General features: G+C 38.9%; 1 protein-coding gene across 8 annotated transcripts in view; it reads right to left on the bottom strand.

Moving 5' to 3' along the window:
- The window catches only part of anks1ab (ankyrin repeat and sterile alpha motif domain containing 1Ab), a 100,262-nt gene that overhangs the window by 44,056 nt on the left and 29,022 nt on the right, over window positions 1–27,184 (bottom strand). For 7 of the 8 annotated variants that reach the window (XR_005991690.1, XM_041782632.1, XM_041782629.1 and 4 more), the window contains exons 2-3: window positions 19,769–19,841; window positions 2,811–2,926 (exon numbers count right to left, since the gene is read on the bottom strand). Coding sequence is in view for 6 of the 8 variants with exons in the window: in XM_041782632.1 (XP_041638566.1) it covers window positions 2,811–2,926; window positions 19,769–19,841 (189 nt within the window). In the remaining 2 variants the exon portion in view is untranslated. The remainder of the gene's footprint in view (window positions 1–2,810; window positions 2,927–19,768; window positions 19,842–27,184) is intronic. The other variant, XM_041782633.1, reaches the window with a different exon arrangement.

The raw sequence follows: 27,184 nt of genomic DNA, 5'->3' as shown, positions 1-27,184 counted from the left end.
AGTGAAGGAAGTAAACAAAGTAGCAAGGTGAGTTAGCTCTGTTCAGAGACGGACAACGAGAAACAGCGCGGGATCTGTCAAGTGGCAGTGGTTCTGCTTTAAATGCAGTAATTGTTAAAATATGCTGCAAGATGATGCCGAGATAACAGTGGCAGCAAAATGTCACTAAAGACGTGAGCCCAGTGTTGTTGAAAAGCCAGGATTTAAAAGTCTCTAGACAACTTTGGGTTGAAATACAGGCATACATATTTTTTTTCTTTAAAACTTTGGGGCAACAAAACATAAATATTATAGATATTCAATTGTTTAAAGGACATAATAGAACGTTTTGAAAAATGTTGAAAATTGGCACTACCAGCAAAATGAACAGAGGCAATAGCAATGGCAAAGGCAATTTGCAGGTTTCTCGTTTGACTTAATTCAATTACTTTAGTCAATGAAGAATTAAATGAACTCAAATCTGTGAAATTTCTTTGCTCAAGTTCTACATTTCTGAATCGATGTTCTACATTATAGTGCATCCTAATAAGAAAATAAACCATTACTTTATTTTACATGAACACTTTTTAAAGATTATATTCTTCTAGTGACCTAAATTTGTGCAAAGGTAGCCTAAACTCTACTAAGTTTTCATGTTATAAAGATAATTTTCTAAAACGGATGCTTGGGCATCAAGGTGCTCAAGTAGTGGAACAGTAACTTTTTTTTAATAAGTGCATGATTTATTTCCTATCATCTTGAATGTCTGTAATGTATGTGTGTGTATGGATTAATGTATGTACATACTCATGAATTATTGTCTGAAATACAGTTTTACTGCCACTGTTATCTCCCTGCAGAGGTGCAGTAAAAAGGCAGAGAAGACAGATGCATGTAGTGTCTTAGTATGAAGCATAACACATGATTGGTTATGCAGAAAAAAAGCTGCTGTGTGTTCATGTGAAAGGAGCATGTTGGATCCAAATCAATCAGGGACGCTCGGGTTGCAAGAGTGGTGGTCATGGCTAGCAGAGGAGGGGAAGAATTTCATAAGCTTCATTGGAGGTCAAATAATTCAAGCTGCTTGGAGTGAAAGTAAGGTTTTATTTGTCTCTTCTATTTTTACTTAACTGAGAATTGATTCAATACTGGATTTAAAACCATGATATGATCTAATGTGTGGTTTCGGTGATCTGTTGCAACCCTACTTCCTACTTGTCTCTTTGTTGCAAATTATGTAACAAGAGTACCATTACATTAACCAGACTGTATTTGGTATTTGGCAGTATTGCATTTCTTGTTTAAGATTCCCATCAGACTTGAAAATTTATCAGCACTAACCCCAATAATTTTTTTGTTCCTTTTTAATGTTCCTTTTAAAGTTCTGAGGTCAAGAACAACAGCTGAAGTCTTGTTGTCACCTCAAGGCCACATAAAATTCTGACTTCTCTTAAATAAAATCCAAATGCTCTGATTATCAAACTTTCAATGACTCTGGCTAGGTTTGTATTTTTTTTCTTGCTGCTGCTCCTTAATTGCCCTGCACCTACATGTTCCTATAACCACCCACCTTCAAACACAATTCTGACCCTGGAGCTTGTGCTGTAGTACGAGCAATCACATGGTCATAAACAACTGTTATGTGTGAACTCATACCTCACTAGAAAGAAAAACAGATCAGAAAGCAGCAGTCTTCCATTCAAACACTTTGTGAATACAACCACTTTCCCTTGGAGCTTACTGGTATCACTTAACAGAGCTCAACTGTGAAAATCTGATGTAACATATAGCCTATAGTGCTAATGCGGCGCTGTGGTCTGAGAAATGTCCGCGTTTGCCCTTTGGGTCTTGTTATTTATGGTGTACTGCCTTGTTTTTCAAAGTAACATGACCTGGGGAATGGAAACGTAATGGTGTTTTCTACATCATCAAGCTCCCTTACATACACGTTTTTTTACGGGAAACATGATAACGCTTTTAGTCAGATCGTAGACGTTGTTTGGCTGCAGCTAAATGAATTTATCAATATGTAATCTGACAGAGTCATTTAAAAATGCAAAGCATCATGTAAAATGTGTCAATGCCTTTCAGAGACGTTAATCTGTCTGATCATGTCTTGTAATCCATCAGAGCGGACAAATCGTGTGGCTTTTTATAATTTACTTACTACTCAAATTATAAATTTGGAAAATGAATGTTTCATCAAAATCTTAAAAACAAGAGTACACAGTGTAGAAATGCAGCATTAAAGCATGCTGCTGCAGTGTAATTACAGATTGTGCAGTTTTTAACAAGACAGACTCGTAAGTAGCACAAGCAGAGCATCATTGGGAGAGGATTTAGTGAGATTTGTGCAACCATGCAAAGTGTGTTTAAAACAAACTGCAGTGTGTAAAGACTGAGGACAGTTTGTGCAGGTTTATCTGGGTCAAAAGAGGTCAAGTCAAGTGACATTAAATCAGAAGATTTGCTTATCAATCGTACAGTAAATGGGATGGCAGGATTGGGTATGCTGGGAAAAGTTAATAGGTTTTGGTTGTCATTTGTCTTGCCATTGTTGACAGGCCTTATTCCTACCAAGGATTCAGTGTGGGGCCATAAATCTTAGCAGGGTCATGCATTACACAGAGGTGAAGAGGAGTTATGAAGGGAAGAGGAAGGGAAAAGGTCCAAGGGTGAGTGGGAAAAGAGGAAAAGAGAGAGGGGGTGAGTGAGCCAGTGAGAGGAGAGTGGTGACAGAAAAAGACAAATGCAACGAGGTTGACACAAGCAGAGACAGGGTGATGTAAAGTGGAAGCGACCCTTGAGCTGACGTGCTGCAGGTGACTCACCATGAATCGTAGGTCGTCGAAGCCATTGAGCAGGAACTTGCTCTCGTACTGCGGCAGCCCCACGTGCTCCAGCCACTCTCCCACCGGCTGGTCCAGGGCTTTACCACAGGCCCCATCTGCCGAGAGAGGGAAGCGCTTCAGCAGGGAGAAGCCGTTCAGCCGGTAGCAGCGGCACTCAGAGGACGACACATGGCATTGCCACATCATCCTCGGCCAGCAGAGGCAGAGCCGAGTGCAGCAGCACCAGGCGGGGTGGGGGGGAGACAGGGTCCAGGCCGGGGGTGAGGGGCTCCCAAGGTAAAGGCGGGGGCCCGGCTAACTCAAACACAGGAGGAGGGTAGGAAGTGCTGCAGGCCCAGCTCAAGCCCTGCAGGGGACTGACTAGGCTAATATACACCCACTGGTGTTAGTGTGACTGACTGGAAATGTCAGGCGAGGGTGGAGGTAGTGCAGGGAAGGAAGCCCATCTGAAGCTTGGTAACGTTAGTTATGTTGGACTGAGCCACTACGGCATCTTCCAACAAACAGGGTTCACTAAACATTCCTTTAGTGAGCAGATGAGCGAGTGTTAAAACAAGTGTCTAGCTAGTCCAATAACATAACAATACTGAACACTACAAGTCAAGTGAGTAAATATTTTTCAGGCTGAGGAAAAATTGAAATATTACCACTATATAAGACATTTTCATACATCACACATTTTTACTCTGCTAAAATTATCCCCGCCATTTTTTTCTAAAATTAGAAAGAACACCTTCAGGGTGCAACACAGAAATATTCAGTTCCCCCAAAATAAATCTGTCAGTATTTTCACCACATACTTGTAAAGCTCTGGCTGAGTCCCATGGCTTCATTGGTCAACCTCTTTGAGAGCTAGGACACGGCTCATACAATGAAGGTAGCAGCATTCTAAAGTACTGTTGAGGTACTCATGTTATTTTTGATCAAGGGATACACATTTGATTAAATTATTTCTCTTCCTTACTCCAGACCCACAAGGAGTACGGTCAGGTAGACATATTGTAAATCCTACATCAAAAAAAGGAAGAAACGTTGGCTTAGGATTTCCACAGTGATTCCAAACTCCTCAATTCATAATAAAATCCAAGAATAGGTTCCTTGATAGAGCTCCAGGTAAGCTGTCTACCAGTGAGAAAAGGCTTGTTGTCCTTGGTGGTGCCAGTGCTCCCTGTGCTGCCCAGCATTCATACTCTTCTCCAGGCTGCTGGGGAGAACGTGCCTCTCATCTCTCTCTCAAAGCTGTAAATCCAGGTTCAGATCCAGCAGACGGCAGGTGAGCCTCTTGACTCTGAAAGCAAGGATCACTGCAGGACCACAGTGCAGGTTAAGCTAGCTCCTTCCTGAGGCAGACGCCCCCCCAAAATCCAACCCCAGCCCACCTGGTTCTTCTCCTTGCTGGGTACAGCTAGCAGCCTGTGTGCTCAGGGCAGAGGTTTGCTGCATCCCCTGCCTGTCTGAGACATGCAGGCAGCGCAGATGCAGTCACAGCAGCTGCTCCTGGCTCTCACACGCTACCCCTCACTGCTTGCAGGGCATAACGTCCTGACGCCGGCTACTTCTACACAGGAGACCACAGATCTGCCTCAACCTCAGCCGCTGCTGCCACGTCCTTCCCACATCCACGGCAGGCAACAGACTCACTGATCATCCCCCCCTTCTCATCCGAGCAAATCCCTGAAGCTCTTCTTTTTGACTCCCCCCCTCCTCGCTCTCGTCTCTCTTTGCTTTCTTTCTCTCGCTCTCGATCTCATAACCCCATTCCCATAGTGTGTGATCGCACTGCAGGGCTGCCGTATGCTGCCTGATGAAGTGGGGTGCTGCTCCACGTAACCACTTTCTCTCTCTCCCACTATATCAATTCCCCTCCCTCTGCCTCTCTCTCTCTCTCTCTCTCTCTCTCCCTCTCCCTCTCTCCGTCTCTCTTTCTGACTCTCTCTCCCCCTTTTCTGGCTTGCACTCTCCCTCACTGTCTCGCTCCCTGCCTCTGGTTCTCAAACACACAGACAGATGCACACACTCTTTTTCCCTCTCTTCACCGTCTATCTCTCTTCCCTTTCCATCTCGCCCCCCTTTCTTTCTCATCCAAATGCACACACATTTGCTCTTCTCCGTCTTTGTCTCTCTCTAACCTTACCCCACCTCACCCCGTCTCTCCCTCCACTGCACTGATTAGAATTGCACAGAGGCACTCTGATCTTGCCAGTGCAGAAAGGACACCACCATCAGAGGCAAGGAACAAGCACTGTGAGCCTGAAATCACAGTCTTCTCTGGAAAGGATGACTAGAATGTAAAGGGATGGCTGATAGAGGATCCTTTTCTGCAGGACACTCGCCAGTTTTTTTAAGCAAACATAGAGCCTTGTCAAGCCTCTTCTTATTAGTAGATGGCTTTAATTCATTTAGATCTTACTTTGATGAGAGGAAAAGGAGGTGCAACATTGATTCAAGTCAGCAGAAGTCTCTAATTCACTTCTGCAGGAGAGTAAGAACTGCACTGGATTGCACCAGCTTTGTGTAAGTTCAAACATTTCCAAGTTTGAATGTGAGCTCTAACTTAAGCCCAGTTCAGACCAAAGACTCCTAAAGAACACTTGCGACAGTTGCAGCTGTCTGAACCAAACCACTGTAGCTCAAATAAGGTTATCTGATGATGTTGCCAGCCATTCAGCTCGGCAAGTTGCACAGTCTGGGACCGGTCAGTTGAGTTCCTTTTTTAACCACGATTTTGGCTTCCCATGATTATAAAAACAAGACAATCCTTATTACAATGCTGTGTGCCATGTTAGGCTTGTTTTGTCCATAGGTTTTAGCACAACAATTGTGCTTTATTGCCCATTGGCTGATTCCCAACAAATATCAATCAATATAATCCTGATAATTATTTTTGCCATAATCAACAGCTCTGTTGCAGACAGCTGCAAGCAGACAAATGTGAAATGGGAGGAGAAAATCTTGTTTTGATAGGCAATAAATGCCAACAAATATCTATTCAAAGTTTAACATTCATAATCATGCTGTGAGTTCGTAATTGATTACATCTTTTTTTCACTTTTCACATGGAAACTTCAGCCCATAAAACACTCTGGTCTCCTCCATCATCTGTACACGTAAGCAGAACACTACATGAGCTTATAAATAAGAATTTCAAGGGTGTAGGAGCTAAATCTGCCCATGGAAAATCAATTTTTCTCTGCAGATATCGTCATTATAACAGGACTGAGCAAGCTAAGCATTTTGTCTATATGTGCCATGAAATTTTGCCACCACCCTACCATGGTGAAGGCACAGAGGATTTTGTAATAAATCACTATTGTGCATCTGTACATGACAAAAATGTTCCACTTTATTAGAGCTGCTGACAACAAAACCACATGAAAAAACTGAATATGCAATACTGTCCTTGTAGAAATAGATTTATCGTGCATAAATAAATAAATACACAAATCACTTTAAATTAAGTGACTTTGAGAGTGACTGCTATGAAAAAAAATGCATCGTCTCCTCTCGTTGCAAAGGTGTGAATTATTCAGCTTTTAGAGTGTTGCAGAGTAATCACAAGCAGTCATCAGTCAACCCAATCAAGTCGTAAATACTTGGTCTGAACTGGGCTTTGCAGTAGAATTTACCTTTTACTAACATCTAAGGTTCTGCACCAGCTGAGATGGTTTCGACGTAAGCTTGAGTTAAAACTTCGATCTAACACCTGCCTCAGACTGTGTGAAGTCCTCTGTAAATATAGCTGTCATGGTTATCATTTTAAAGGATTGGATAACAGGAAGGATCACTTGGAGCAGATGGTTTTACCAGCTGTTTGATGTCAACAGTATGCTCTCCATGATTAATTTCATCCTTCAGAAACATATGATGACTATCTTGTGCATGAGCATAGATAATTTTAGCTGTACAATAATGACATGCCATGAAATTGCCTTCTGTTATCGGTGATTTCACCAGTAGATGTCACTGTTGGGATTTTACACTGGCTGTAGGTTTAAGTTGTAGGCTTTAGTTATCACCTAATCACAATGCTTTGTCATTTTTCATACAGTTTGTGGATTTGAGACAGCTCACAGAAGTCCCTTCTAGCCAGGCACATCTTTAGAGGATTGGTGGTTTGGGGCTCAGTGTCCGATCTTTCAACCTTTTTTAACCACGATTTTGGCTTCCCATGATTATAATGATTGGGGTACATTACATGGCAATGTGCCCTTGAGCAAGACAGCGAACCAGGAATTGCTCCCAGTGGGGAGAGAATGTGCATCAGTCATAGACTGTAGAAAGAGTTAGACAAACCCCGTGTGACGTCAGCCGTCTGCTTACAATAGGCGGACTCAAACAGCTCTTGAAGCCAATCCGTGGAGGCTTCCATATTGAAATCGCAGTCTCAACCGAACTTTGGATCAACCTAACGGCCCCACCCACTAAGCGCTACTTCCTGTCAGCTAGCTAGCTAGCATTCTGGTTGACAGAAACGTAGCCTCTGCCTGTCGAGTTATCTGTCAATCAAATGAGACACACCAATCAGCGCAAAGTGAGGTTTATGCTAAATATAATCCAAACAATCATGGTACAAAAAAAATCACCCATGTACAATGAGAGCACATGAAGACACTAGGTAATGAGACACGTTTGGTTTTTTGAACAAGACAGTAAACCAGTTTATTTCTAAAGTAAAAACAAGCTGTTTAACAGGTGTCCAGATGGGACTTCCAGTGTTCCTGCAGCCAGCCTTAAGTGGACACACGTGGTATTGCAATTTTTTGCACTTCCACATTGGCTTCATTTTTCAGGACTGGAGGTTGCCGCTTTGTATCATTAAGGCCCCACTGACTGCATCAAGGCCAGGCAGTGATGTAACAAAGTGCTCCGTCACCTCTGTTGCTTACTGGCTGTTTTGAATTGAGGTACCTTTTCACTATAAAATGAAAGTCATAAGAGTCAAGAGTCAAGAGTAAAACTGTGTTTTGGTTTAAAGGATGAATGTCACATTTTGAGGGAGAAACAATGTATTTAAGTGGCAATGCCTTCCAGTTTCACGCTGCGGCACACTCCCAAAATGCTTGTGTATAGTTCACATAGGAAGCTTGTAAAAGAGCTTATCTGGCTTAAAGTTAAAATTTATCCCTGAAACTGAAACAGTAAATATTAATGCTGTCAAAAGATTTAAATCTTCAATCTTGACTATTTTCAAAATTTCTTCAGCTTATTGTGATATTGTGATTAATCACATTATTTTCATCACATCTTCAAATTCCACTATTTTGCATTTAATGCCGTTTTTGTGTCACTTTAGATTTGTGTACTGTCTAAAACTAAAGGTAACTGACTTCCTGTTTAGATACAAACCTGCCTTTTTAGGTAGATTAAAGATTACTGCATGAACTTATGGAAAAGAGAGCTTGTTGTGAATTAAAAAGTAAATAAGGAAAAAGTAAATGCAAAAGTAATGTCTGTGAGACCCTAACTACAGAATCTGCACATGGCTGGTGCAACATGCCACAGGAAAGGATAAGAGACACACCAACACTCGTCATGTCTTGTCTCTTTTCCTCTTACCACGCCATGAAGCATGACAGAAAAGAGGAAATTCCATTATGTTCTTCCAGATGCTTGTGTCAAATCAACCATTTTTAGCACACAACAGAGGCTACTTACTGGATAAACAAGTGAGATGATATAAAATTTAGATAGGTTCGGGAAAAAAATTCACACAAATAGCGCCTTTTGACTTGATGGATTTTCACAGTCTGCTCAGGGAGTGGTAGACTTTAGCACCCGCCCACTTATGCAGGGCTGCTGACCACGTCCATCACTGGTGTTATCTGGGTACAGCTGCAGGCAAAGCATAATTATGCAGGCTTTCAAACTGCTCGCAATAACCTCACACACTCCCAGATGGGCAGTCAGTAAAGCAGCCAGGGCAGGGAGAGGCAATGCCAACAGAGGGAGGCAAAGTGACGGGCTATTGATTGAACCTCCTCCGTAATTGGCCGCCTGTACCCCAGTTGCTCCCTGCGTTAACGAGCAGGTAAAAGGCCAAGTCCGGTCTCCCTGACCTGTCCATAAGGACCACTGCTCATCGCTTGTTATCAGGAAGAGAAGCTGCTGTCAGGAGTGCTCTGACTTAGGAGAGAAATGATCGAAGGAGGGAGTGAGAGAGAGAGTAGATAAGAGACAGAAAAGGACGACTACAGGAGGTGAAGAAACATATGGGCGAGATAAGATGGTAATAGGACGTAAGAAGGATTGAAGTGGACTAATTATGATTCACTACCAGATCCCACAACTCCTCCTCCTTCTTTACTCACTCCTCTTGAGCTCTTACACCACAATATCCAGACAAATAGTGATAAAAATACCAGCCACCCCATCCAATTACTTCCATTCATTTGGGAGAGCAACACCTCCCACAGTAGTAGAACCTAATTACTGACTGACGGAGTATCCAGTGCTTCTCCTTGGGGGGTAACTGGGTCACTGTCTTATCCCCTCTTAAACAGTCCTAGCTGTCAAATCTATCCGAGTGGGATCCTTTGCTATTTGAGAACTGCCTGGTCTAGACTTGGCTCAGAGGAGCGCCCGGAGAGACCTTTTTCACAGCCGAAGAGGGAGAGGTTGTGCCTAGATAAAGCTGTGCCTCTTTATCAGAGCCGGAGAAAAGCACTAGCTCCTTGTCAACACACCCAAGCACTGAAGAAAATGAGCCGCAAAGCTGAATTAATTCAGGGAAACTGAGGGCGGACTCCTTTGCTTTGAACGTCAGAGTGTGCCTGTACACAAACCGAGCTGATGCCTCCCGTGTGCTGTTAGCTGAGCTCTCTCTCTCCGCTCCCTCTGTCTGTTTAAGCTCATTTACTCAGTGCTCTCTTAGCATACAATCGAGGCACTGGTGACGGGCACACAACAAACAACCTCATCCTTGAGCGTGCAGGGTGGCACTGTGTTGCAGGGCTGGTGTTTAGAAGCAACAAAAATCTGTTGTTGAGATATCAGAGGATGAATAGCTGTCCTTGGCTACTGCTGGACAATATACAAATAGGAAGTGGCTGGAATCAAAATACACAAAAACAGGAATAAAGGATAAGGTTTTCCCACATCTACAAGAAAAAGATTAAGAGACAATTTAGATTTGATCTTTGTGCATTCCTTTCTATTCTGTCTCCGTCCGTCTTCCTCTCATTGTGATAACTCTGAAGGGTACCTGTTTGTTTCCTTTCATAATAGATCGTGGTATACGAAATGTGACCTCTTTACCAAGCGGCACGTACAAAAACAGCGATGAAATTCATCCTTGCAACCTCAGGATCTTCTTGTGCACAATCTCAGATTAAAATCGGAGCAGCAACTGTATGACTCAGCTGAATCTGGGACACTTTCGGTGTCTATAAATAGCACACACCTATACATGTATGTGTGGAGGGGAAAAAAAAACAAACACAGAACATATTTCCACTTATGTAACCATGAACAGCCTCAGGTCTTAATTGTTTGGATAGCAATTAATAGGAGAGTGCTTGGGTGTGCGGGAAGACAAGTTACAATTAAAAACATAAATTAACTCTGCATTGAAAACCCCTTTTTGCTTCAGGACTGCTTTGCTAATTTCTTTCTCCTTTTCACCTTAAATAATCTTTTAAATTATACCAATAATGTAATAAAGAAAAAAATGCCCCTTTCTCCTCAATTTAAATGCATTAAAATCTTTAAAATGCTTTTAATGTTTTTTCTTTTATCATACAAAGCGCTTGAAGCTTCATTTTGAGAAAGGAGCTGCATAATCAATGTTAACTTTATTCTTTTTGTGAACATTTTAATGCATACAACCACATTCATATGAGCTTTATTTACCTCAGTTCTAAAGAAATCCGCTATCCTAACACTCGTAAGCTATATGTCCCCCTCAGGACATTAAAAAAAACAAACAAACAAAAAAATAAATAAATAAACAGATAAACAAGGAGAAGACCTAAAAATTTGTATAATAAGATTTTTTATTGATTGCATTTGTTAAAAAAGAGTGTTATGCAAGTTTCTTGCTGTTTTAACTCACACACATTAAAATCTGCTCTGGAGTTGATAAGAAGGCACTCCTTAGTTAAATAATTTAATAATTTGGCCAGGACTGCAACAATTTAACAATAAAATCGGCAATCATCCCTATTTAAAATAACCTTGCAAAGAAGATGGAAACACTGGTTTCCTTGTTTTTAAGTGGCGAATCCATCTTGCAAACCTCCCATCTGAACCGTTTGGGCCCGGTTAGAAAGTGACAGGACCAATCAGCGACGAGGGGCAGTACTTTCAGGCACAGCAGAGTCGTGACGTAAACAAGTAGCAGCAACAGCTGGTGCAGTTATGGAGGAAGAGATTAGCGTGGATGCTGCTAAAGCGCCAGTTTTATCAGAACTTGACGACATGTCTTCGTTAAAAGAAGAACAAACAACAACAGTGAGTTGTTTTCTGTTCAAAAATGACAAAAGTCAAGTACTTACATGTCTATAGTCGCCATGTTTTGCATCATTCCTCGCATTATAGCTGCTACGTCACGTGTTGTTGCTCTGATTGGCCCGTAGAAATGTGACAGACAGAACGTTCACCCAATCACCCTCCAAGTTTTTTTCAAAGCCTCTGCCTTTTTATCAAACGTTTCCTGTTGAAGCTTCCCCAGATGGATGTGTGAAACAAATCTATCTGGCATGTCAGGTTATATTTAAAAGCATTGCCAATTAATTCATTTTCTGCTGTGTCGCAGAGCTGTTAGGTCACATGGACACAGACAATAACCTTTAATTTTACTTACACCTTTAATGGTAATAATTTTATGATTAACAGAAATCATAGGGTTAAACGTTCATAAGCAATGGTTTTCCTATGATGGAGACGATAATTATTAAATTCGATTATTCACTAGTTATGGAACACATGCATCTACTTAGATTTCACATTATCAAATATGTTTGTCACTTTGCTCTGGGACAGGCAAAAAGCATGTGACCATTCTGCTAATTAATTTTTATTGTTCCAGGTCTGACTCTTTAAAATCAGGTTCCATAGGAATGAGGTTGTTATGCCTTCATCGTTAACCAATTTCTTATCTTCTTAGCAACATGGCAGGTGACACAACTATCGTTTAATCTCAATTATCTTGTTTTCATGCTCAAGGGAAGCTGAAACTGTCATTGCAATTGAAACTTGATTAATGGCTCAGCACTATGAAACAACACCCTAATAATCGATCTTTTAAGTAAAAGCTTGGACGACGAGACCTAAGCATCTGCATCCATAGCAAGCGTTTTAAGCACTGGCAGCGCTTATTCTCAGTTCAAACAATTGTAGTCCAGTGTTCTAAGCACTCAGCACCCCAGGCAGGAAAAGAACCCTCAGTGTCAGTAGTTTTTATTGCAGCCAATAATGCGCTCGTTTGAAACCGTTAAACTTCTGGAAGAGTGCTGCACTTGTTAAAGTTAATTCTCTCTCACAAGAAGGGGCCAGACTTCTGACAATTGCAGAAGAGAAACCGATCTGACCTGTCTTTTTTATGGGAGTTTTCAGGTCTGCAGCAGCTGTCTGTGTCAGGACAGGATTCCTTTACATTGTCTTCATGTCTTCTGTGTGCTATTTTCTTGAAATATGGAAACATAGAGCACATTGAGCTATTTAAAAACAACGTTACAGATTCTACCAAGCAAAGCAGGATTCATTTTTATTAAGGTTGCAACAAGGAACTGATGAGAAGATCTCTTAAAATGAGGTTAACAGTGCTGCAAGTGCTAAAAAAAAAAAGCTGGTTATGAACACAAGTCCCTACACGCCAAGTAAGTTTTTTTCTTTTTTTTAAATGAGGACCGTTAGGTTTACAAGATTTAACTAACTGGTTAACAATAGTTTGGCCAAGCAGTGATTGGCAGCCGTTTGTAAGAGTCATAATAACAGGAACTTTTCAAGACTACGATTTCCCTTCAAAAAGATGTAAAAGCTGTTGATTGGTTAAGTCTGTCACCCCTCCATGCTAAAATGTTTGCCAGCTGTAACAGTTTAAGTAAAGTATTTTCTGCATGTAAAAAAAGTATTTTGCTGAATGGTAAACAGAAGGATTTTCAAGAGGCTTTTATTTTAAAGGGAAAAAAGCCTCAAGTATGTGAAAGAGGAGTATATAAGAGGAAAAAAAATATTTTGCAGAAGTAGCAAAGCACATTTAAATTTTTTTGTCTGTTATTCTGTTGCCTGTTAAAGATATCTGACGCAGCAAAGCCTGCCAACATTTAGTTTGTGAATTTGTGTTTGAAAAAAAATTTAATTTAATATCATTTAACAGTCTAAGGATGCCTCTGTTCTGTTTTAATAATTAGATGGAGGGAAAAAAAGGAGTATTCACTGTTTAATCGAAAAAATAATCAGCTGATTAATCAAATATTAAAATAATTATTGGTTGCAGCCCAAATTTGGACCAGATTCCAGGACTAGAAGACATCCACAGCCTATGTTGCTACATACAAGCTCTCAGCATTTGCAAGGACCTAAAGAAAGGCTAAAATCCCAAAATAATCTTAGAAAAAAAAAACATCTGTAAGGACTCCACTCACCCGTGTCACCATCTGTCTGAACAACATTTGGCAAAAGATGCAAGGCCTTCCCTTCACCTCAAGGATGAAGAGTAGTCTCATTCCCAGAGCCAAAGGGGCTTCAATTAGTCTCCTAAATGTCCCCCAGTAACTGTTTACTCTGACTTTCATTATTGAGCAGTTGCCTTCTCACCTTTGCACTGATCCGATGTTTGTAAATCTACCAACACTGATGCAGTTGTTGTGCTGATGGACATCTGCACATTTGCCCAAAACAGACTGAGGATCTACTTCCACTGCTGCTGTTAATGTGAATTTATTTACTTCCATGCTGTTTTTATTTATTATTGTGCTGATTCTCCAATTATTGGGGTGATGGCAGGTTCACACTTCATTTGCCCGTACCTTGTACAATGACAGCAAAGATATTATATTCCATTCTCTTTAAAGTGGCTGGATGACATGATGTAAGATGAATTATAATTACCTCTGGTACTTTGACACTAAAGGGTTAATGCTGGTGCAGCCATAAAGTCTTAATTTACCTAAATCTAGTGTCGTTTCTGTTCTATTTTTATTAGCCCTCACTAAATATCCTTTTATCGCAGCCTCACTTCACAGTTTTTGTTCCGTCTTAAGCTCAAATGGTTTTACGTCTTGCAGTGGTCAGCAGATTTTTAATCCGTGAAGATAGTGCACATTACTAATTAAAAATATTATCTCCACAGATCTGATGAGGCTTTGAAAAGGCAGTCACGGACAAGCTGTTACACAATACAGTGTGATGAAACCACCTCGTGGCAGAGTATCTAATGGAGGTAGGTTTACACTGTAGCAACTCGGGAGTGTTATCTAAACAAACTGAGTCGCTGCCAGCTGGCTTCTCCCTCTGCACTGCCTGAAGGACACCTGATGAAGCGTACTATCAATTCAGGCCCTATTGAGATACATAGTAACTCCAGGAAAAATATGACAGTCACTGAGTTGCATTTAAAATAAGATTTTCCATAAACCGGAAACATTGTGAGTAAAAATAACAACAGTAACGTGCCAAACAAATGTCAGCTTGGATCTCTGTGATTTATAACAAAACTCCTCTCCATCTTTTCTGAGGATTTATTTGAATACTAAACAGCAGCTCTTGGAGGAGCTGCTCACAAATGCAATCGGATAGAGGTTGTATAAACTTTGGTTGCTGCTGATGTTACATAAACATTTAAATACAACTGACCTCTAAATCTCAACTTCATAAGTCAAGAGTTCAGCATTTGTCTATGGAATTTCTGTCTTTTATATAACTAGAATACAAGCAAAGCAGGAAAACAAAGCAGCACAGTTAATGAAAAATTAAACTACATTCACCACTAATCCCTTAACAAAGACACTGAGTTGCACCGCAGTTATTCCTTTAATTCTGCTCAAAGCTATCAGCAGTTAACGTTAATGTTAGTAAGTCCGACTGACAGTCCCTGGGCTGTCAGTATACTTTATCCTCATTAACACCATTATTTATTATAAAACTGCTGTGTATAACTATAATGCCACACATTGCTAGAGACCTGTGATGTTTGTGATTTAAAGATCCAACCACTGTTTTAATCCACACATCCATCAGACCACCACCAAACAACGATTTGTTGTCATTTAACTAACCTGGAATCTCTCTTGTGCTCTACTGATCATAATATTCTAGGCTGAAGTGAAACATTCGTCTTGTAAACATGCCCATTAAACGTCTGAATAACAAGTAATGTACAATGTGTCAAGGTACTTCAATGTGTTTTGTATGATCACTGTTTAGTATGTAGTTTACTATTTTTGGATCTCCAGGACAGAGTCCAAGACAAATTTCTCTATGGGGCCATTTAATCCTATCCTATCCTATCTTATCTTGAAAGTGTATTGTTGCATGTGAAATGGTCCCCAGGAGACAAATATAGTAAATCCAACCGTAAAAAAAGATGCATCGATTGCTTAAAATCTACAAATAATATAAACTTTTTTGGTACGCTCTTGCACTGCTCTCCAAGTACGTAGCTTCGGGTAACTAAAGCAGAATTTCAAAATAAAAGAACCCAAGCTGAGACAGGCATTTATTCAACAAGGTCAGAGCAGAAAGTAAGGTCGTATTCAATTGCTTTGAAATTTTTTTTAAATGAAAATGAAGCCTAGCGTTACTTCATGCAGGACATGGTAGTCATACGCCCAGCTGTCATCAGATTACGGCCAGCTGATCCGAATTATAGCCTCCCAGCTCCCACAGCCAATCACAGCTCTTTCTCTCTCTATATACCGCACAGCGGTATATCAAAATATGACGTTCTTCTCACTAATACCTGCTTGCATTAATGCTGATATACACACTTCAGCTGTAGACAAAGCTTAACCTCCTCCACCCCAGCCTCCTCCTTTACAGCATAAAGCTTGTTGTACCCTCATATTCAGATACATGCTATTAAGGATTAATTGCTTTTGAACTAATATTACTGTATTCAGTATGCTTGTCATAAATGTGCCTATCCACATGGGGGTTCCTAGCCATGCACTCCCTGGAAAGTCAAAGCATGCTGCTTGACTAACCAGGGGGCATCTTTTGAGCAGAGCATGCTCCACCAAGTAAAACTGTGTATATCCATTTTGCAATGAAATGGTAAATATATGAGTGAGAGTATTCCTTACTGAACTGTATTTAACAGAATTCAAAGGTTCAGATAATGTATTAAAATGAAATTCCTAGTAAAAATGTACTAAAAAAAACACTAAAAATTAAGAGATTAACAGATTAATGGATGTGTAGCCAGCTTTGGAAGCATGGCAGGTTGTATACTTCATAAACAGAATCTATAAATGACTAAAAACTGCAAAACTAAATATGGTGGAAGCAAGTAAGGATGGTAGCCCTACCTTGGGGCAGAAAGAACAAGGCTGGGCAGCTATTCAAGTATGTTTCTAGATGTTCGCTGAACCCCTTTTGATCCAGATGTTGGTACAATCTGGACAGCAACTGTGAGTGATTTTTCAGATGACTGCAATACTGCCACAGAGGATGGAAACATCATGGTATAATGGAGTCTACAGCTGATGATAAACAGGAGTTAGTGGGTTATCTGATGCTGACAGGTAAACATGAGACCCCCTGTAGACTGACTTAGGAGTTTAGTGCTAAATACAAATCAAACAAAACAGCTAGTTAAATATATTTAGTAAGTTCTATAAATTGAAGAGCCAGATTTGACTTTAATTAGGGCAGAAAAATGAATTCTAAATACTGAATACATGGATGGTCTTAGGCTGTTTTGCTCAATATGGATGGCTCTAACAGTCTATTACAGGGCTAAAATAACGTGACAACACCAGTTAGCCTGATGTTTTTTGCCTTTCGAGTCTCATTAATGTGATTAAGTTTTCTTTTTAAATTGTTTTAATGTTTTGTTTTGTTGGTATACATCAATTATGATGTAAATCTCTGCCCTTATCTCTTAATACGATGCTTTTTCCTGTTTCATTCTTGTCCTCTTTTGTTGCTTTCCCAGCCTTCTTTGATGATTTCATCTGTATCTGCTGTTTTTGTTGCATCATTGAAGGTTCTCCCTCACAGTGTTTTCAGAGGATTTAAATAAATGAACAAATGCATGAATGAAATTCACGATTAAACAATTCGACTCAATGAAGGATTAAAGTTCTCAGACATCTTAAAGTTCAAGAAAATGAGCTGAGCTACAATATGCTGCAGCTTAGCTCACAGCCCCATTTAACAGTCGCTAAAGACTGTCTCACAGATATTTATTGTCAAACTGCTTAATTCAGTGTTTTCACAAGTTTTAATTTCAGGTCTGTTTGTTTTGTAGAGGGGGAGAGCTCTGCATCTCCCTGTAGAACAGCTCTATTAGATTTTTTACCAGATTAGATCATCTTCTGTAATAAAAAAAAAAAAAAAACAACAACTTTAAAATGTGTTTCAGGGTGCTGGTTTAGCTCGGTTGGCTGAGTAGACACCCACACACAGAGGCCGGAGCCCTTACAGCAGTGTAAGTTTGGCTGCTTTTGTATATTAAGTCTTAGCTTTAATCCTTTGGTAATTTTCGCTATTGAAAGTTTTGGTCTGGTTTTCTCAGTCCAGTTTTAGTCTTTACTTTTAGTCAAAATTACTATTCTCTCTGAACTAATTTAATAAACTATATTATAAAATGAATATACATATAAAACTTTCAAATAAACTGAAGGATTTAATGACATACCTCATATACACAGTGGAGAAATGAAATGGATTCTGAACATCGAGCAGTCCAGCACCGACACTTTAGTCAATGTGACAAAAAAAACACACTTACTTTCATCAGAGTTCTAATCACCAAGGTTCTATTATCAGATAGTCTTAGGGTGTGCTCACACTAGGCTATCCATACCGTGCTTGGGCCCGCTTCAGCCTAAAGTCCGGTACGTTTGGCCAGTATGAGTGCAATTGTTCTGTGCTTCGGCGCAGCATGCTTCGCAGCCCTGGCACAGATGGACAAGGTGGGCCTAGGTACGGCACAGATGCAAATGAAGGAGCACAAGCACGGGAATGTGACGTAGCATGAAGTAACAACAAGAGGACCCGCCTCAGAGAGCCCACCAGACAGCAGCTGCATGCTAGAGACAGCAGGATCCCAGTCCAGTCCACATTTCTGACCAGTCTCTGGCAAAGTCAGGCTTTAATGACTGTGAGAGGATTTTTGGTTTGTAAAATAAAGCTTCTTCCCTTGTTTTAGTCACAAACAGCAGCTCACAGGATAACAAACACCTTTCATCCTCCGTGCGTAAAGGAGAGTGCCAAATACGAGGACAAGTGTGTGCCAGGGTTAATCACACGGCTGATTTAACCTCTCTTATTAAAAAGTTATAATGCCAAACTATCATCCACTGAAATAACTTACCTCTAATTCTATTTCATGTCACCAAGAAGTGAAAGTGGGATCTTGATTTTGCGACTCCCATGATTTTACTCCGACTTTGGAATTTTGTCTATGACTTTAAAATCAGAGGAAAAGTCGTAGGATGTAAGGCCGGAATTAGTTGATTAACATTTAGTCATGGTTTTAGTTGTCAAAATTAACACTGCCTCCAAGTACAGAATTAAATCCTGATGCTGGTGCTGTTTTGTGCATATCTTCCCCTGCTCTCTTCTTCCACAGTTCCTCTCTTTTCATAACCTTGCAAAACAGATGGATACGTCACATGTTTTGTTGCTCTTACTGGCCCGTAGACATGTGACAGACAGAACGTTCATCCAATCACACTGAGTTTTTTTCAAATCCTCTGCCTTTTCTCAAACGCTTCCTATTGAAGCTTTCCCAGATGGATGTGTGAAACACATCCATCTGGCGTGTCAGGTTACTCTTTTCAGCTGTTCTAAAAAATAATTAAACACATCAATAATTAGTCTTAAAAACACTCAAAATATTTCAATAAGTAACGTGTATATTTGAGAATACATGTGTATCTCTCTCTCTCTCTCTCTCTCTATCTATATATATATATATTTACATATATACAGTACTTAACAAATTTATTAGACCACCACCCAAAGTAAGGTTTATGCCACAGCTGCCCTCAATTAACAGCATTGGTAATTACCAAATTATTTTTTATGTTTCTGCAATGGTTAATAAACCAATATGTAGAAGCTCTTTAACCCAAATGATATTTTTAATGCTAAAATATAATTATTATCATTATCCGTGAATTTTCATATTTACTGATTTACAAAGAAACTGAAAAAATAGTAAAGCACATTAATATTTCTTGAGTAATATGTCAAATTATAGTTATTTAATTGCATTCCTGAACAGAAAAATGAGTTTCAGTGGTTGAATGTTATGCTTGATTCATTTCTGACTTCTCAGAGAAGCCCAGTGAGCCGGCTCAAATTTGGGTGAATTAGGTTTGAAATCCCTCATTCCTGTTCAAAATGGTAAAACATGGAGAGCTCACTGAAAATGAGAGTCCGCATTAAAGCACTTCATGATGCTGGATGGTCTCTGTGACAAATATGACAGGTGGTCTAATAAATTTGTTAAGCACTCTGTGTGTGTGTGTGTGTGTGTATATATATATATATATATATATATATATATATATATATATATATATATATATATAATTTTTATATCGTTATTACTTATTTGACAAGGAAAATCTCTGGAGGGGGTACAGCTCTTCAACAACCCTACAGACTATTATCAGTGAAGCACCCCGGGTAGATAAGAGCTTTATAAATGGTTAATGTGTAAGACTCACTCAACCCCTCAGACCAGCCTGTCATTTTACATTACCCAGCCAATAAATTACACACCACAGAATTTCATCTCTGAAAAACAGTTGGAGAATTTTTACCTGAGCTTGATGTGGGCTGTTTCTTTTTGGATGTTTCAATGCCTGCTCCAATCAGGTTCATGATCTTCTCAATCTGTTAGAGAACAAACATACCACGTAAGACAAAGACATCATCACCAAGAAACACCTTTAGATAACACTTCTAAACAGAAAAGTGGGTGTCTGATGTTGATAGTCTATGAGTATTGGCCATTAATTCAAAACATCCAATAAACTCCTGTCTAGCCCTCCTCCTTTCGAGGCATCCAAACAAATTAAACAACTCTAATACTGAAGAAGCATCCTGGGTGAAGAGTTAGGACAGAGAGCTGCTGCTGCTGCTGGGAGAATTGGGAAGGAGGTGTCCTGTTTTGCAGTGATGGATTACAAGAAAGAGTCAAACGTGGAGTGCAGTTCAATGAGCAACCAACAACTCAGCAAAAACACGGCAAGGTGATAAGGTGAATTACAACCCAGAAGCTTTGAAACTCCAAACTATTGAGGCTGATTAAAAACAGTAGGGTATTCAAGTCCAAACAGCACAATCTGACCCTCCAGAGATTCAGATCTGTTCCTGACTGCGTCTTTGTGCGGATTTGATTGCCCTCTTAGACCTGTATTATTTAAGCTTCACAGAATAAGGCAACAGCTTATTGCAAGGTTAGGAGAGCACAATGCTGCATGTGGAAGATTACAGAGTGTCTCGAAGAAGAGTTGTTTGGAGCTTAGAACCATGGTTGTTTATTCATATAGTCTCTGACTTTCAAGGAGAGCAAAAATATATTTACAGAATACATTTCCGTGTAGTTTGCTTTTGTTTATTTTCTTGATAGATGAACAATCACAGGCTCCAACAAAGTGCTTTATGCACTACATTTAGTACATCATCAAATGCTGTTAAACTAAACCAGGACATGTAATGAACATTGTTGCCACAGTTTATAAAAGGAATACTCTGCTTTTTTTGGGCTCCCTTGCCAAATTTTGTCAAAACATCAAAACAACTCTCATTTCTGTCAGTGCAATATGAGGGAAGTATGGCAGAGTGTGCTCTGACTGCACTATAAATAACTTCCTGTCTGAATCTTGATTATTAGTAATTTGTGCACTCAATGATAAAGCAGGGAGCATTACATACTGGTATGGAGTTGCGTTTGCTTGTACAAAGCAGTAGACATGTCTGAGTGTTTGTCAGACTTCTTTGTGAGTTAAGATTGATTGGGAAATGTTATTTGCATTGGCATGTGAACATGTCTGAAGTTAAACATCATCATGGACAATGATGTAGTTGTCGTTGGAGCAATGCAGGAGTGACAGCATGAAAAGGCTCTGAATTTCAAAAAACAAATCTCAAATGACTGAGTACAATAAAAGTAGCAAAACAAGGAAAAATGTCAGTCTTTTGTCTGCTCTGATTCAATCTACCCTGACCATGACTGTGAAGTCCATCAAACAATTTCAGACATTTGAAGCTACACAGTTCATTTGATAGTTAACAGAGCACAACAGTGTGGTTCCAGAAATAAAAATCTCATTCATTTTCACCACAGTGGATTTAGTTACACTATATTGCCAAAAGTATTCACTCACCCATCCAAAAAATTGAAATCAGGTGTTCAAATCACTTCCATGGCCACAGGTGTATAAAATCAAGCACCTTGGCATGCAGACTGTTTCTACAAACATTTGTGAAAGAATGGCTCGCTCTCAGGAGCTCAGTGAATTCCAGCGTGGTACTGTGATAGGATGCCACTCGGCAACAAGTCCAGTCATGAAATTTCCTCGCTCCTAAATATTTCACAGTCAACTGTCAGTGGTATTATAACAAAGTGGAAGGGATTGGGAATGACAGCAACTCAGCCACGAAGTGTTAGGCCACATAAAATGACGGAGCGGGGTCAGCGGATGCTGAGGTTCATAGTGCACAGAGGTTGCCAACTTCCTGTAGAGTCAATCATTACAGACCTCCAAACTTCATGTGGCCTTCAGATTAGCTCAAGAACACTGCGTAGTGAGCTTCATGAAATGGGTTTCCATGGCCGAGCAGCTTCATCCAAGCCATACATCACCAAGTGCAATGCAAAGCGTTGGATGCAGTGGTGTAAAGCACACTGCAACTAGACTTAAGAGAAGTGGAGATGCATTCTCTGGAGTGACAAATCATGCTTTTCTGTCTGGCAATCTGATGGACGAGTCTGGGTTTGGCGGTTGCCAGGAGAACGGTACTTGTCTGACTGCATTGTGCCAAGTGTAAAGTTTGGTGGAGGGGGGATTACGGTGTGGGGTTGTTTTTCAGGAGCTGGGCTTGGCCCCTTAGTTCCAGTGAAAGGAACTCTGATTGACACCAGTGCACAAAGCAAGGTCCATAAAGACATGGATGAGAGAGTTTGGTGTGGACGAACTTGACTGGCCTACACAGAGTCCTGACCTCAACCTGACAGAACACCTTTGAGATGAATTAGAGCAGAGGCTGAGAGCCAGGCCTTCTCGTCCAACATCAGTCTGAGACCTCACAAATGCGCTTCAGGAAGAACGGTCAAAATTCCCATAAACACACTCCTAAACCTTGTGGAAAGCCTTCCCAGAAGAGTTGAAGCTGTTATAGCTGCAAAGGGTGGACCAACATCATATTAAACCCTATGGATTAAGAATGGGATGTTACTTAAGTTCATATGCGGGTCAAGGCAGAAGAGGGAATACTTTTGGTATTACAGTGTATCAGCCAGATTGTCAGACATATCCAAATTAGACTTACCATGAGCTATTTGAGTGTGAAACAATCATATGCGCCCCTGTAAAAGACAGGTATCAAGTACCAACAACTTTTTGAGAAAACATAATTTTTTCATGATGTCAGCCAAAAATACTACAGTATCCACAATCCTAGAGTGGCACAGAAATGTGTCTGATTGGTGGCATCATTACTATTATTACTATCACTATTATTGTTATAACTCGTGTAACTATCGCATATCTTAAATTAAATCTAAACACAGTTCAACTTGCATTGCTGTTATCACCTTTATAAATTCTATACATCTTTCTCTTTACCACCATTATTTTTGATAATGTTACAGTGATCACTGCTTCCAATTTTAAAATCATTCTTACTTCTATAGTCATTACAAGAACAGTTTCACTGAATCCCAGAGCAATACGACTTCACTGCTTTATTTATTAATAAATTAACGCCAGTCTTTTTTATAATAAAGTCTCTATTATAACAGGAATGTTTAACGCTGGATCAGTTTTAACACCGTTCTTAAACATGTTACACACAAATAAGACTGAACAACATGCACAGACACACTGTAAAAAAAATTCCGTTAAATTTACGGTAAAACGCTGGCAGCTGTGGTTACCAGAGATTTACTGTAAAAATTACGGTGAGAATGTATGAGAAAAAACGGTGTTTTCATTCTACAACTGTAAATATTACAGTTCAAACCTGTTTTTTTTTAACTGTAAATTTCTGTTAAAAAAAATACAATATTGTAACCATTTATACAAGGATTTGCTGTAAAAATAACAGTTATACTGTAACCATATTTACAGTAATTTGCTGTACAACTTACTGTAATTTGATGTAGAAGTTACAGCTCTATTACAACATTTTCTACAGGGATTGGCTGTAAAAATAACGATAATGAAACGAACCTGTTTACGGTAAATTACTGTAAAAACACCAGAAATCCTGTAAACCTAAATACAATCTATCTCAGTAATAAAAACAGTAGACCCGTATAATGTTAAACGGTATTTTATTATAACTACTTAAATTTTACAGTAAATTACTGGCAGCTGTGGTTACCAGAAATTTACCGTAAAAAATACAGGACAAAACATGAGAAATTACAGCTGATGTTTGCAGATTTTACAGTAGTAGCTTAATACTGCCTTACTTTAAATTTTACTGTAAATTACCAGCAGCTGTGGTTGCCAGAAATTTACTGTAAAAAATACAGTACAAAACATGTGAAATTTCAGTTAATTTGCTAGATTTTTGCAGTAGTGCCCTAATACTCCTACTTTTAACAAAAGATTCAAGCTCTCTGATAAACAATAAGAAACTCTGCAGTTATATGTTTGCAATAAAAAACCTTTCAACACATGTGATAACTTGTCTGTATACTCACAAAGCAGTTTAGATCTTGGAAAAAAAAAGCTTGTGTCCATATGTACGACAGGTAGTCCTTGGTGTAATGCATGAAGATGAAACAAAGTCATTTGCCCCTAAATGATTGAAGAGTAATGAGTCCAGTCTTGACTGAAGAAGGCCTTCCACTTGGGAAGCTTCACGTGGCCAAGAAACTTCATCTTCTTGAAGACTTGAGCACAGTTCATCAGGTGTTCTACTTTGGACTGGCTCCATCCTCTCTGCAGGAAGTACATATACAAAACAAAGTTAGAGTGATTCAGTGCTTCAGTTTAATGCCTACACAGATGTAAATTTGAGAAAACTAGGCTCTAATAAGCCATGCTTACAATCAGCACAACAGAATAAAATAAACAGTGTGTACAGTACATACAGATCGCTTCTATAATAGAATATGGTGAAGAAACGCAAATGTACCCACAAGTGCCAGCTATTAAGTCAGCAATCACCTAACAACAGCCAATTACTTTTTCCGTTATTGATTATAATGAGACAGTTATGACATATTAATTGCAATTTGCTTTTCCTTTATAGTTTAGAGCTGTGGTGCCCAGGCTTGTATCCACTGAGCTCCCCCCTCCTTCACATATCCAAGAAGATATGGACCCACAAAAAAGTGACATAGCTATTGCTGTAAAAACTAAACATAAATTTGAATTGATGTCATTATTTAAAGCAGTTTTAATTTTGGCAGATATTTTTAATTTTAGTCTTAGTTTTAGTCTTTAAGTGAAATGAATTGTAGTTTCAGTCACATTTTAGTAATTTCTGTCCATTTAGTTTTAGTCCATAAAAAGTCCTCACATTTTAGGTTTTACTTTTAGTCCAAGCATTTATTGTCTTGCTTAAATCTGGTACCAAGTCATAGTGCGATGTTCTCTGCACCCTGCCAAACCTGGGGTCCCTGCTTTCTACAGCTGAGAGACAGAAGAGCTACAGCTGCATTGTTTTTTGACAGAATTACCCACAGTGGAGAGATATCATGGATTTTGAATGTCCGACGAAAACTACATTACATTCTAGTCAAAAACTAAACTTAGTTTTTGTCAGTTTTAGTCATCACAGATCTATTTTTGTTAGTCTAGTTTTTGTCATGGAAAACAAAGCTGTCGATGAACATTTTTAGTCATAGTTTTAGTCGACGAAATTAACACTGGTTTAAAGCTACACACCATAGCCCAAACCACAAGTGTTAGCAAAAGACCTTGGTATGAACCATTCATAAGGGTTATATTGTGATTTTAGGTAGTTGAACCACAAGATAAATATTTGCAAACTATGCTCTTTATTTATATATTTACCTGTAAGACCACCCAAATAAATATAGAATTTGCTTTTACATGTCAATATAATATATAATTTTATATATAATTTCTATATAATTTCTTCGGGCTGAATAAAGTTATTATTGTATTGTATTAGGGTAAGCCTACCCATTAAGCCCAGGCACCATTTAAGCCCACTTGCGACTTTGAAGTCAATTTAAAAAAAAAAAAGAAGAGGGGCCTGTCTTATGCTATACATTATTTTGTCCAATCACACAATTTCTTAATTATATGTCAGTTTTTGTTTGACACCAATCACATTTGTAGATATTGAAAAAGGCCCGCCTACATTTGTGCAGTCTCAAGGAGGCTCAGATAAAGTCGCCTCAAAACTTTGGTGTTTTGGGACCCTCAGAAAAAACCTCTTTTCAACCATTTTCAGCCACTGACTTGTTAAGTACATTCACATTATGTAATTTGAGAGATTATTGATTTGTTTTTTTGTGTATAAACAGGTATTTTTTTTGTAATTTCTTACTATTTAGTTTTATGTGAAAAGATGAGTCATGCTAGCTAGCGTAGCAAGCTAATCACTAGTCAATACATGTAGCCCTACTGATAGATACACTGCTTAATGATTAAAAATGATAAGTACACAAACTAAGTGTTTTCTGATTCATTTTACATAAATCTTACATAAAACTTTGAACAAGAATTCCTTGATAATTCAGAAAGTTTGGCAGAAGAGGAATAACTGTGATGGCAAGTTTTGCAGCATATTTAGCCTACAGGCATTTCTTTAAACATTTGTTTAACTTTGGTGAGAACATATTATCTTCATTTCCCTGGTAGTCACTGTAGTACCATTTAAGCCCATCTTATGTGTTTCAATAGAAAAAAATGAAATTTTGAGGTTTGATAGCTTTTCGCTGTAATCCTGTGTTGGATGTTGTTATACTAACTTCATTAACACGAGTACATCACAGATCACACACTGACCAGAAGAATTGTTATGTCAGTTAATTTTGCATAATTATTTGTTTATATAGTGAAAATGCCAACAAAAAAGAGGAATTACAGCAACTGTCCTAAAATCATCATTGTTACAGCCAAACATTAAATCCAAGTTCAATAAGATATTGTTGATTCACTGTAATGTCATTTAATACTTTTAAAAACAAACACATTTTTTTTATTTTGTCAATATTGAATCAAATTTTGTCAATATTAAATAAAATGTTCAATGAAATGTTAAATACTGAAGCCAATGAAAATTAGGTTTAGGCCTACTTAGTCATGTTTGTGGTGGTCCATTGTTACAAGCCAAACATTAAATCCAAGTTCAAAAAATAAATTGTGTTTAACATGTATAACATGTTACTGAATTAATATATGTTTACTACTTGAAAAATGTAATAATTTTTAAAATTTCTGTCAATAAACGTGGTTGTGGGCTTATTTGGAACACATGTGGGCTTAAATGGTACTTAGGTACCAATTAAGCCCATGCCAGACTTTTGACTTTATTCATAACATTTCTTTAATTTGTTCTCTAAAATATGCATAAGTAAATAAATATACCTTCAAATGAGGGATTAATCCTTCATTCTTACAAATGATCATGTTTATAAACCATCTTAGTATCTATGAAAAATATGTGAACTTAGATTTTGGTGGGCCTAATGGGTACACTTACCCTAAATGCTTTGGGGTACAAAAGGATTTTGCTGTAACAAAGATGATGGGTGCTGAATTTTAAATCAATCATAATGAAAACATATGACTCACACAGAAAACTGTATTGGCCCCCATATGGTGTGATCATCAGAACACTGAGAACAAGCTGGACAAAGCAGTGGCATGGCAGTATTCTGGGTATTTCTACATGACCAGATTAATGCAGTGCTTGGTGTAAACTACATAAAATAAACATAAAATGGCTTCATGTTGCTTAAAGAAAGATTAATCTAAAGAATTTATTGAGGTATGTACAAATGCTGTGCAAGGCTTACCATT

The sequence above is a fragment of the Cheilinus undulatus genome, linkage group 3 (genome assembly GCF_018320785.1).
Source record: "Cheilinus undulatus linkage group 3, ASM1832078v1, whole genome shotgun sequence".
Lineage (NCBI taxonomy): Eukaryota > Metazoa > Chordata > Actinopteri > Labriformes > Labridae > Cheilinus > Cheilinus undulatus.
Note: the sequence above shows the minus strand (reverse complement) of the source record. Positions and strands in the feature narration are given on the sequence as shown.